The sequence below is a fragment of the Falco biarmicus genome, chromosome 4 (genome assembly GCF_023638135.1).
Source record: "Falco biarmicus isolate bFalBia1 chromosome 4, bFalBia1.pri, whole genome shotgun sequence".
Classification (NCBI taxonomy): Eukaryota; Metazoa; Chordata; class Aves; order Falconiformes; family Falconidae; genus Falco; species Falco biarmicus.
Genome location: NC_079291.1, coordinates 21054013 through 21067423, shown reverse-complemented (window position 1 = coordinate 21067423; position 13411 = coordinate 21054013). Strand labels below are relative to the sequence as shown.

Genomic DNA, 13411 nt, shown 5'->3' with positions numbered 1-13411 from the left:
TGTATAGGTTTTATAGCCTTCTATAAGAGAACCAGTTATTTAAAATATACTGCATGAAATCCATAAGAAACATGGACTTACTTCTCTTATGAGTTTCTGTGCTTACGACATCTCCTGTACTCCCAGAGCCCTTGTTGGGCAGTGTGGAGGAAACTATCGAGCCTGCAGAGCCCTCTAATGGTGCAGGACTTCCCAAAGGACCACCACTGGTGTCTCTAGCACTCTGCTCACAGAGGCACAAAAGCAACCGGCTGATGAACAAGAGCTTTGCTGCTTTAATCCCATGTTTCAGAGAGGATTACAAACTGGCCAAACAGTTCTCTCTTCCAGAACACAAATAGCCTGTAATTGTTGTTCATCTTTCTTTACCAAACAGTACTAATGGATCTGATGTTGTGCAAGATGCTGACAGTTCTGCTTGATGCTGTTGGTTATTTTGGTCTGATTCAGCAAAGTAGCTTACACTTCTGGTTAATGCACTGTCAAGAATGGATTTAATTACTGCTAAGTAAAAGAAAGAGACGAGAAGATGTGATGTCTGGGTGACCAGGTGAAAGAATAATTTAGAAATGAGTGTTCCTTGCTTTATTTCTTTTTTTCTCCCTAGTGTCCAGTTACTAGCTTGGACATTGTAAGTCTTTACAGTATGCTCCCTCCAGGTACTTAACATGTCTGAGTGTGTCTGGCAGCTCTAAAGTGAATGACCCATACCTGCTAGGGCTATTTTAAGGCTTGTACAGACTGTGCAGAGAGGGGATGACAGTTCCAGTGGTCCTTGCAGGTTTCTTGTGCCTTCTCCATCCCTTGTGCGTACCTGTCCTCTGAGAGGTACAACCTTGCTTCTGCCACAGCCACCTCTTTCAAATCTGGCATTTATTTATGCTTCATCATGCTATGGTGGAATTAGCACAGAGTTATTAGCAAGCCTTCCTGTCACAGCTTTGTCCCTTATTGAGGGATTTCCTGAAGTTCCCGTTTCTCCTGAATCTCTGTCTAATGTGATACCTCAATTAATCTTTATGTTTATTTGGACCTGTGTTCCTAAAGTTACACAGACAAGCATTCTCTTCATTTTGGTCTGAGGGTAACAGTTACTGGTAATTTTTGCAGTCAGTGATTAGTACCCTGTCACTGCAGATACCTTAGCTGTCATCACGCATGGCCTAAGACTCCTATTGATTTGATTCAGTCCTCATAAATAACAACTTCATTCTCAAACCTCACTGAAAGATAATTAACTTTTCCATTTCCATTCATTTCAGATTATGTGCTAGCTAATGCTGTTTCTTTCATCGAGCTGTATGACCATATGTGTGCTAGTGCCTCAAGGGAGTATGTGATGAGACCTAAATCCATCAGATCAAAGGAATGGCTGAATGAATGTCATGCTAGTTCATGGTGGGTTTGGTTTTGACTTTTTAAAGTGTGAGGCTATAGCACTGGCTTCAGTGTGTCAGACTAATCTGTCATCACCAGTGGCCAAATGCAGAGGCCAGGGGAAAAACATAAAACAAAGGAAGCAAAGTTGGTACTTCTTATACCCCCTTCTTCTATAGTCTCCCAGCCTCCAGCCATTTGCATCTCAGGGGCTTCCTCAACATGTTTTCTATCCTGTTTTATGTAATCCTCAACAGACTACTTTGCCACAAAGTCTTTCATCACATGTAATGTTTTTGCATTCACCCTGCCTGATGGCAAGGAGGTCCCCAGCTGAACTCTGTGCCACATGGACCACCACCGCCTTTTCTTTGTTCCACTTCTGCCCTCATCAACTTTGCTGCCACCTGACATCCTGCTTTGGAGGAGTCATGGAGCAGCCAAACTCCTGTGCCTCTCATGCTGGCGTAGACCCCGCTCACATCACCCCTGGTGCTCTTCTTCCAGACAGAATAGCTCCAGGTCAGTCTGTCACTCCTAACATGGGAGCTGAGGAGCTATTTTGACCATGTCTTCAGGTGACACAGACAGCTCAAATGTCCCATGGCATATGGAAGTCATTAATCACCTACACCTGAACATCTGTTTACCAATAGTAATGCTAATTTGGAAACTTTACACTCTTAAATGTTTTAGTAATAGAAAGGCTTTGGTGGTTTATTTTACTATTATCATCATCATCTTTGTTGTTATCTCCTGGTTTTGCTGTTCTTATGACTGCCCTGTTGTTGTGGACTTCCCCTGGTGTACCCTTTGGTCACAGTCAGGGGCAGGACATGGAACTATGTGGTCTGACCTTGTCTTACCATTCTTATGTAAGATTATATGTGAATGTATGCATACAAATAATTTCCCACGGTACCGTTTCCAATCTGAACACTTCAAAATAGCATTCTAATGAACTCTGTCTACGTATTCTGTACATCAAAAAACATGCTTATCTTGCTATTTAATAAACGCTGAACAACTAGCGGTAGGCAGTACTAGCCTTGTTAACCAAAACCAAGAGGCCTGCCTGCAATATTTATCATTAGTGATAATTAAATCTCAGCTCCTTTTTCATGCTAATTCAATTTTTGTGTTGAAGCATGCTAATTATTTGTTCGTGTTACTTTACAGTGGGAAAGGCCCACTGAAACAATATATGTATTTGTAGTGACCTCAGAGGCCTTGGCTAATTCATTAATTGTGAACAAAAAAAGACTGTACCGTGTAATCCAGTTTTGTAAGAGCAGATCAGCGGAGCAAGATTTAGTTAGTCTTATGTAAGATGTTTCCTAAAGTTTTGAGCTAAGGGCAGCATTAAATGTAAATTGGTATTTGTGTTCAGAATTGACATTGAAATCAAATGCATTTATGTCCTTCTTGTATTGGCTTTTTACAAATGTCTGTGTTCAGGGATAGAGTCACTTATTAGAATGTATGGACATTGGGTGCCATTTATGTAGCTTTTAGTTTTGGTGTCCATCTAAAAGCACTTTAAAAGGGCCTTCACAGTCAAATGGTGAACACTCCTCACTTCTCTGAAAGGACTGCAGTTTGTTTAGCCTGAAAAAGCAAAGCTGCACTGCAGAGAAAACAAAAAGGCATCATAAGAGTGAAGCTCATAAAAATAAAATTAAGGGTTATACTAAAGCTCAGGAAAGTCTCCAGAGCTTTTTCACCTCCTGGCTTACACCACAGCTGGAAAGTCTGTGATTATTTTTTTTTTTTTTTTTTTTTTTTTTTTTTTTGCCTCTCAATATTTTGCTGCCCAGGGCAGCTTTTGAAAGATGAGTTTTTCAAGAGTTATGCTTCTCTTCTAACAGAATGAAGTTCCTGAAACTAAGAAAGTGGAATCTTTGCTAGATTTGGACTTCGACCCTTTCAAGCCAGAAGTTGCACCAACAGGAGTTACTCATTCACCCATGTCTCAGGTATCTCTTTTCCTTGAGGTGGCAGAAGCATAACAATGAAATATGCTGTGTTTGGTAGCAAAGATTTGCCTTGTGTACAGTTTTTTCCCCTTCAGTAGCCCTGTACTTGATGGTGTGCTAGAAGGAGAGGAAATTGTCAGCAGGTAAGATGAGATGTCTGCCAATGAGTATGGCTGCTGGTACCTAGGCCTTGACTTTGGCATGCCATTATTTTCCATCTCTAGAATAACTCCTACTGTGAACATTATAATTCTCCAGCGCCTGTTTTTCTGACAATTTTTCTGACCTGGCTTTGACCCTTCATGTCTGGAAGGATGCCTCAGGGGACCTAGGTCTCGTGGAGTCAGCATGCGATTGCTTTGCTACGATGGAGTTTCTGTACCAAGCAGTGGATAAGATCTGAGCGGTTTTGCTTTTATAAATCTATTTTAGACCTAACCTCAAGGAAAATGAGAGGATGGAATAGGATGTTTCCTTAAGGATGTTGTGTTAGAGAAATTCTCCATTCTATGGTACTATTTGCTATGGTAGTTTCTTGCAGCCATTTGAAAAAGAAAAGTAGAAAAAAAAAAAAAAAAAAGGTTGCTATGTCACGTTGCTGGTTTTCTTTGGCTTACCCTAGGGGACCTGCTATTTTAAGACCCAGAACTCGCCATCACTACCCATAATAGGGCTGATAGTACAGTAGGGATGTTCTGGCCAGCAGAGCTGTAGCCCTGTGTTGTACACAGAGAAGGAAACAATATTAACACACTGTTAGCAAAACCTATTATCCTCGTGGCTCTTACTAACCTGACTTGTACTGTGAGACATGAGGGGACTAATCAGCTGTTCAGGAATGCAGCACTGGGAAAGGAGTGAGAAGACAAGAAGCTTTAAGGCTGAGATAATCCTGGTTCTCTGCTGATCTCTTCCTCAGTTAATTAATTTTCTTACTTGGTTGCAGTCCTAGTTGTGTAATGAGATCTGTAGTGATCTCTGATGGGTTATGCACTGTCAGAAAAAACTCCATTTTCAGCACTCCCAACGTTAGCTGAAATTTCTCATTGTGGTTTGCTAGGAGAAGTGTTTAATTATAGCAGAGGCTGTGTGCATCTTGTTATTTCTCTTGCTCCCTCTAAACAGGGAAGGGAAAGAGTAAGGAAATTCCTTGGCATTCAGCAGTGACAGAAAACTCTGGCTGTGACTTTGCTAACTCTTCCCTTTTCAGCTTGTCTTGTCATAATGCTGATTAGAGCAGTGGGATCATTAAACCAAAGACATCTAACTTTTGTGACGGAGCACATTTGTCCTGACATCATATTGTACAGACTGTAGAAGAGTTTATTAGTTTAGTGAAGAAGAGTTGGTTTAGATTCAAGTCTACCATGAAATACAGAATATAAGTCCATGTAGAAAAGTACCTTGTAAGTTTTCATCTAGATGCATAGGAAGCATTCAACTGAGCACCTTCAGTCTGTCCTGTCCTTTCACCTTTCCTCCCAAGACAGGTATATGAGAAGGGGTGGTCCGCATCCACAAGAGCATGTGGATGAGCCAGATCACTGTGTTTTTAGAGGGAGGGAAGACAGCCCTGCAGTCTGGGTCTCAGTCTCACCCTGGATGTGGCAGGTCATTGCTATGGCAGCATAGAATGGAACCTGTGGCTACAGTCTTTAGAGAGCCCTTTTCTACCTTGCAGGGATGTTAAGATGAAAGCCTTAAGTATATATGCATTTCTATATGTGTGTAGTTTTTGTCTCAGTCACGGATATTTTCTCCTCAGCAAACTGCTGGAGTAGTGATGTGAAGACAGGAGTAGTCATCTGTGCCGTGGCGCCTCAGGAAGCCTGGCATGACTTCCCTGTTGGTTATTTAACTAATTACCTTCCTCCACTGCTCTGCCAGGGTTATCAGACCACAATAAGTAGCCCTCAGTCTGCCCTTCCTCACTTGCTTTTCTGTTTCTACAGCTGCATCAGAAGCATGATTTAGAAGTGACCTTTCTAAACGTGCCTGGCCATCGCCTGTTTGCTAGCTGGGGTCTGTCTCACCTTTCCCTCAATTTGTTCCATTCCCCTCATGCTCAAAGTCTCATGAGCAATGAAAGGAAAAGGAAAAAATGAAAAATGAGCAGTCTCTCCTTTCATGGAAGTCAGTAGGACATCTAGGGTTTGTACCAGTTAGTGCTATAAGAACAGACCTATCACTTTTCCTTAAAGCTTGAGCGTTCAGGTAATAATGTTATAGCAGAGTAAGCAGGTACACTGCTGAATTACATCCACAGAAGATGCACATGTCTAGGCTTAAATCAAATTAAGCTGGTTGAGAAATGGCTGTTGATGATAATTTGCTGCGTATCTGAGTAGTGAGTTATTACCGTCTCTTTTGTTTGTGAAAGCAGAAGCTGTTCAAAGAGCTGTTCCGTCCTTACAAAATAAGAAGCAGGCAAGAAAAGAAGCTAAATGCAACAACCCTTTGTCTCAGGCAAATGTTAGTTGTCACATTTAATCTTTGCAAATATTTCAGGAACAGCTTTACATTTTACTTTATGAGCGTCTTTAGGTTTTGTTTATCGTGGACTTTAACCTAGGTCTGAATATAGTAGATAAGTTTTGAAGCATCTCAGACAGCTTTTGGGACCAACCAGCAGAGTTCCTCCTCATGCAGTGGGAAATTAATACTTGGCATGAAATCTGCTGCTTTTCTTTCATCTGTATGTTCAGCTCTTCTGCTGAGAGGTCACTAACATTTATTATTTAACAGGTTATACAAGAAAATGAAAAAAATGGTCAACTTCCTTGTATTCTTTCCCCCAAATCATGCCATTTTCCCTCCTGGTGTTAGAGTTATGAGAAAACCCGCTCGTCTCACTGGATAGCTGGATCCATTTGTAACTGAGTAAAAGCTCTTTAAAGCTTGCAGAGACTCCTATACCTGCTGAAAATTATAAAGTCACCAGCTCAGAATCCGGCTGTTACTCAAGCCCACAGTAGCATGAGTCTGCTGGAAAGCAACAACTACTTAGGAGTGGGAAATAGCACAATCCATTGTGTACTGCCCATCCTATTTAACCGAAAAAGTGTATTATGCAGATATGTACCTCCCTCCACATGCACTAATATATGAAATATGTGTTATAAAAATGCATAATAATAAAATCTCTCTCCTTAGTTAATGTGCACAGTTATGTAGCCTGTTGAACAGAGAGTATATGAACAGTATTTTTCTAAGAGCCTCTTTTTTCTATTCTTTTTTTCAGACATTGCCATGGGATCTATGGACGGTAAGCCTGACATTTATCATTGTGAATAGGGATGTTTCTCTGATTCTGATTTCGTAATACTCTAGACTCAGATTTACTATGCTTTTACCAAAAGCCAAGATAAAGATTTGACAGACGGTGACAAACACTTTCAGGTATATGATGCCACTGGGAATCTTTTAAAACCACCACCAACGAAAAATGTTCTCTGTTGCTTGCCCTACAAAATCTAAATGATGTCAGAAATCTAGGCTAATAAGATTCGCAATCATTATAGCTAAGCATGTGTTGCTTCTATTCTCATGCCTAAATTACAGTTATTAGAGGGTAGGAATGGAATGGATGCTGGTCACCTGATTTAATTATCTGAAGGTGTAGTTCCTCAGAACTTTAACCCAGTGGACAACCATTTTCTCAAAATTCAGGAGTGCAGAGAGAATTTAACTTGCCTTTGTGGGCATACGATTAATTGGAGTAATTCAAAAAAGAAGCTGCTACTTGAGGAAACTGCATGAATCCTTCCTCCTTGTGCCAAATCTTCCCTGCAGGAAGGAAACAACCCATTTTGTGAGCTTTCTTTTGACTTTGTCATGTTCATAGCTGGGTTGACTTGACGTGAAGCCTGTTACACTCATTTTTGACCTTTTGCAGCTTCAGCCAGCCCAGTAATAAGTGGATGCTTCTCATGCATTCAGATTTGCAGAGCTGTTTTGTGAACACATGGCATATATAATGTATATTAAATGCTTATCTCTTTCTATTGGGAAAGGTTAAATAAAGCCTAAAAAAATAGTCATGTCTGTAGGCTAGTCAAAATTTCAAGGCTGCCAATATCTAGACTAGCTAAAATAACCCAGAAATGTTTTGAATTTATTGGTGTGAACTTATATTAGATAGCTTTATCAGTGTCTGCCTTTCACACGGTTTTATTTGTAGCTTGTTAATATTAATTAGTTTCCTCTTTGCTCTAGAATAAAAAAGAACAAAGTAGTGAGCTTCACAGCTGAATGTTTGAAATTAGGGATACTCCATCTTTTAACTGAGTTTCTCTTAATAAGTTGAGCACGGAGTAGTTATTGATCTTCCTGGCAGCATTTGTATCTGATCAAAGTGGCAGCGTAAGACAGCAGGCTTTGTGACTTGATGCCATACTCTGTGTGGATATAAATGCCTCTGCATGTCACAGGGTGATGGAGAATTGGAGCTGCATGCTCAGGGCTCTCTGCACTGCCTGAATGATGCAGTGATGCCTTAGTGTAAACACAAGTAAGCTCCACTGGCACATGCATTGTTTGCTTCTCAGGTCACTGTCTCCCAGAGCAACCCCTCTTTTCAAATGAGATGTAAGAGGGTTCCTGCAATAAAATTGTCAGTGGCTTACAGAAAAAAAAGCAAGGTGCGATAAATATTCCACATACGTGGAGAACTTATTTTATAATGTAATGCAGAGGCTGGAAGGGACCTGGGATTAGTCTTCTGTGGAGTGGCAGGAGCGGATCCACCACTCCTTCCCCACATCAATTTGGTAACTGCTGCTGGTTAGAGAACTGCCAATTAACCAACTGTTGCTCTAACGAAGTACTTCATATTCTTCTTTTCTGTGTTTTGCATGTATGATTTTCTGCTATACAGACAAGCAGCGAGTTGGTGCAGCCGGTAAGCAAACCTACCCCCAACATCGCAACCTTTCTAGAGATGTGCTTTAATCAGTGTGGTGTAATAGTTTTCTGGTTTTGTCTATCAGTGCTGCTCTTTTACATTGCACTCTATTGCCTCCAAATGTTGCAAACCACATAGCTTTCCTTAAACGGCTTAATTTAGTCACTTTCATTCTTTAAATTAAAACTGCTCTAGTAAAATATAAATTTTGTGTTTTCTCATCAAGTCCGCCTTTATCTTTTTCATCTTGTGTTTTTTCTTTGCTTTTCTGTCTGCTTAAAGCCTGATTCTTCAAAAAGTCTTTCCCTGTGTAACCTGGTCATGGAGGAAACCCCAAACAGTGGGTCATCAGAAGATACTAACAGATCTCAAACTGATCTAGGTTCACTCAACTGGGGCCTAGATGTTAGCACACCCAGTGTCAGCCAGGAAATTACTGCAGGCGGTTCTTTGCTTTTCCCTGGGGCAGAGCAAACCTCAAGTGAATCCACGGGTACTCTGTCTGCTAGTGTTTGGCCTGCTGTAGGTGAGCAGGAGGATGCTGCACCAGGGTCAGCTTCTGTAAACGAAAACCAGAGGACTTCACTGGAGGACCAGTTGGACGCCAAAAATGCTCCATGGGAAGATGTGGTGACCAATCAGCCTCTAGAGAACATAACCAGTTTTGAGACACCCATCCTGGGAACTGATAGCTTGTTGGATGAGCCCCTCCCATGTGATGTGCAAAAGGCAGAGGAAGAGCGGGAGGAAGACGAGTGGGCAGGTGCCAAGCCAAGTGAAAAGGTAGAAACCAGAGCTGTTAACTGCAAGGAGGTAGAAGGTACAGAGGAACTGGAAGAGCGAGGTTGTGAAACGAAACGAAACAGTGTGGCAGAACTTCACGAGGGTTTAGCAAAATCAGATCTTGAAATGGTAGTCAGCACAGAAGCAGAAAATTTACATGAGTTGGAAGATAGCGATAGGGATGCTGGGAGTGGTGTTAGTCTAGAAAACCCGAGGGAAGAAGAATTCAAATGGGTCAGTGTCATTGAGGAGACAGATAGAGAAATACCATTGTTGAGCACAGAGCCGGAAGGTGGGGACAAAATAGTAGTGGACAACTGTCAAACTGTAGAAAGCACTGGTGCTGAACCTGAGAGAGTCTTTGGTATCTCGGATCAGGACCGTGAAAGGACATTTGAGGATGGCTTAGACCAAACTGACAGTGGTACTGGAGAGAGTACATCCATGGAGCATATAAACTTGAGGGCACATGTTGACCTAGAAGTAACTGACCACACAGAAAAGGACCCTACAGATACTGGAAACATTCTGTGTGATGCTGAATTATCCAGTACAGAAGAGTCTGATAAAGGAACTGAAGACAATAGCATCAGCCTCCTCCCAAATGGTAGTGCTGCTGCTGAAGGTCAGTCTGCTGCTGAAAAAGAGTGGGCGTTGCTGCCAGAGACAGCTGATGCTGCTAGCACAAGCTGTGGTAATCCTTGCCTAGATAATGCAGAAAACCAAGTGACAGGTAGGGCAGCAGCAGCAGTCGCTGAAGAGCACCCTAGTAGCGGTGGTATTCCTGAAGCCTTGGAAACAGAACCCTGGCTGGCAAACTGGGATCCAACAGTTACTAATGATTCTTGGGGTTTTTCTAATCTGTCAGATGGCCAAGCCAATGGACTGGATAATTGGCCCTTTTTCCCCAAGCAGCAAGACTCAGAGGAAGGTAACATGGAACATGTTTGGTTAGGCATTAGTGATAAATGGTCTACACAAGACCTAGGAGGGACTGATAACACCTGGGGAGAAGTCGGTGTGAGCACAAGCAATAAAAGTCAGGAGGCACCAGTAAAACAAGGCTTGCCTGGGGAGCAGGCAGGCGTTAGCAATCCTGGACCGAGCAAGGAGATAGCTAGACCCTTGACTCTCTTTCAAATGGGAAATTCCAGAAATGCTAGCACCGAGAGTTCAACTAGTCCTAAAGACAATGAGACCAACAACTCAGATTTATCTGAAGATGAAATTGCTAACCGGAGATATGGATTGTTGTACCAGGAAATTGAGGCTGATAAAGAAGAGGTACCTACCCCAGTGTGTAGCCTAGTCTAGACAAAGAGTTCCTTAGGTCATGCATAACCTTGTCGTTTAAAAACAATCCGTTTGTGTGTTTCCCACTGCCCCTCCCAAGCCCGCGCTATTCTTTTTTTGAAAGATTGCCATGCAACTGCTCATAGTGTGGTGCCCCTCAGCCATGTAATGAAGCAGGCTGACAAAAATGCATTTCAGAACAGTGAATGAAACTTTGAACTGCGAAGGCACCTTGTGTCTCGCAGGTTTTGTGTTTTGGTTGTATAACTTTAAATGCACCTAGTCTTTTTTTATTATTATTTTATAAAAATACTTAAGTTCCTCTGCTTTTTGGTTTTGTTGTATTCTTTCAGCCTGTGACACCTGTTACCAAGTAACACTGTCATCATATTTCTTGCTGCCTTACCCTTAATTTTACTTCTTTCTTTCTTTCTTTTTTGATGTCTGGCCTACATTTTTATTTTGCAAATAAAAATGTTTTTACTCATGTTCTGATCTAGTAAAAAAATGATAATTTGTTCTGATCTTCACTTCTACTTAGGCATCCAGCACAGCATTTAATGGATTTGCACAGGTGAGAAATAACACATTTTGAGATTTATTTTTTTTTCCTGTACTGTTAGGAGGGATTAGGACTGGCTGTACAATTTCAGGAAATCTGTTCTGCATACACAATAGTGTTATACTGACTCGGATCCAAACCTTTTCCTCGGAAATTATTCCTAGGTGTTACTAGAATGGTGCTAATACTCTTGTTATTCTCGGCCTGACTGAAACTAATAGCAAAAATCCTTAAAAAGAACCTTAGTGGGACTTATTTTTTCCTCCTACAAAGACTGATTTAGCTTTTTTATTGGGCTCTTTTGTGGGTTTTTCTCACAATCCCCAAATCCTATAAAGCGTGGTTTCCTCAGTTGCACATACTTTCAGTGTCTCTGTGTGTGTATATATGAGTTTTATTTATTTATGCATCTTGATTTTCATATAAGATATATTTTAATCTGAAAGTTAAACCTAAATTATTCGTTTGTTGCTGTGCTGATGGTGAGACTCTGTATTAGGCATCACAGAGATTCAGCACATGAAGATACCATGTTTATGCTTTTAAATTCCAGGGCTGTGCCAGGATCCCATATTTCAGGTGGATAACCCTTGTTAATTTCCAGCATCCTTTTATAGACTAGCTCATCCACAGCACACCTTGCACACCATGTTAGAAAAGTACCCAAAAAGGCTGAGTGTATACAAGGATTGGAATGAGTCTTCCAGTGCTTAACAGTTCTGTTCCAGAACATTTAAATTAGTAAAGAATCCATAAGGAAGGGGCAAAGCAGAAGGCTGCTACCTCTAATAATTATGGGAAAATGTTTGCCCAGAGGAAATCAAAATTTGATGCCCACACCGCAGTAGAAAAAACTATTTGGCCCAGCAATATTTTGCGAACTAATTGGTTCTGAATGGGCAAGATGTTGGAAAGCATGTCCATTTTTCTATCTTCTTAATGCAGGTAAACTTTTATATGTGTAATTACTATAGTTACTAACTAAATAAAAGCCCAGCATTAAGTAGCTTAGAGCTAGCGTACTCCCCAGGCACGGGCACATGTCATTGCAAAAAAAGGTTGAGTTTCACAACTTAGAAGTGCATTGTGCCTGAAACAGAATCTTTGCAATTCGAATGTATTTAATGAATGGATTTTTTTGCTGCCTTTAATAACATTGAACAGTTTAGAAGTATAGAATATATAACTGAAAAAGAAATGTCTTTAATATTAAGTACGCTTAACTAATAATTATTTTTAATACCTATTCAAATTATCTAAGTCGTCTTATTCTATGTGAATTTACTAATGGCTTTACCTGAATAAACCATTAAAAAAATCAGGTCTTTGATAGACACCTACAAATATCCCATCTCAAGTATTTTTGCATCATTGTTTTTCATTTCTATATCTAGGATACCTCTGCATTTACAGTGCAAGCAAATGAAAATGTGACAGAACATTTGGTAAGTGGTGGCTTTTGCTTCCTTTTTAAATGCCTTCTAAAAAATTGCTCCTTTTTTCCTTTGTACCAAGATATTTTCTCTTTTTTTTGTGTGTGTTTTCTATCCTCTAAATCACAAAATCTTAGCTTTAAAGAGTTGGTAGGTTATACCATTGTAGTTTTAAATCTTTACTAACTGAAAGTCTTTTACAGGGATAGCGTAGAGAAAAAGAAAAGAAAACCAGGTTGTTCTAAGATATGTTTACTTTTCAAAGCTGTAGTCAAACAGTTTGTTCATTTATTGCATTTAGGAAACAAGTATGATAGTACTGTGGTCCAGTGCACAGCTGGTGGTAGTACGTGATGGCTGCTTAAATGTCTCCAGTATTGCTGTAATTTTTTCCACTCTCCACATATTAATAGTAGGCACAGTCTATTTCTAAGGAGTGGAGAATCTGTTTGGGAGTGATCATACTTGGGCAGTTTCTTAGTTTCTCTTACAGTCTTAGGTTAGCCTGGATGGCAGCAGAGTGATAATATTATTTAATGTGGCTTTTGTATAATGCCACTGGTGGTGCTTGTAATTGTGGTTGTTACTGAATATGGTGAGACTGTTTTTACTTGTAGCTGAAAAGTGGTAACTAGTCTGAAGACAGCTTTGTCAACAAGCGACTTGAAGCACATCAATGCAATCTGCGTTATAACTTTACCTGTGATTTTAAGCCTGAAAGTTTCTTCCAGTGTTAAACCTCAGGAAACTCATTAGGCATCTTACCTGGGATAAATCTATTTTGTGTTTTTCATTTCAGTCCTATTTCTTCTTTGTGAAATTCCCTAGAGCTGGCATTAATCCATTACACAGAGAGATTTCTGCACAGCACGGTGTAATGAACGTTTCTTTATGCTATGCCAAATCCTGACGGTCTTGTTTAAGCAGACTTCTCTGTACCTTAGTAGAAATCAGTGTGCTTAAGGAGTATGTGAAAAAACAAGTGAGAGGCTATGAGTTTTTTTCCTAAAAAATACCAAGGAGGAGAAGATTTTAGTATCTTGAAGAATTTAATGGAAGCTGTCTCTTCGTCACAGGAGACCTT

The 13411-nt window shown here is 40.5% G+C and overlaps 1 protein-coding gene across 11 annotated transcripts in view; it reads left to right on the top strand.

Moving 5' to 3' along the window:
• The window catches only part of AMPH (amphiphysin), a 120806-nt gene that overhangs the window by 88337 nt on the left and 19058 nt on the right, over window positions 1–13411 (top strand). For 5 of the 11 annotated variants that reach the window (XM_056334671.1, XM_056334670.1, XM_056334667.1 and 2 more), the window contains exons 12-17: window positions 3246–3353; window positions 6595–6618; window positions 8230–8253; window positions 8539–10323; window positions 10874–10906; window positions 12289–12339. In XM_056334671.1, the coding sequence (XP_056190646.1) occupies window positions 3246–3353; window positions 6595–6618; window positions 8230–8253; window positions 8539–10323; window positions 10874–10906; window positions 12289–12339 (2025 nt within the window). The remainder of the gene's footprint in view (window positions 1–3245; window positions 3354–6594; window positions 6619–8229; window positions 8254–8538; window positions 10324–10873; window positions 10907–12288; window positions 12340–13411) is intronic. The other 6 variants (XM_056334674.1, XM_056334673.1, XM_056334672.1 and 3 more) reach the window with 2 other exon arrangements.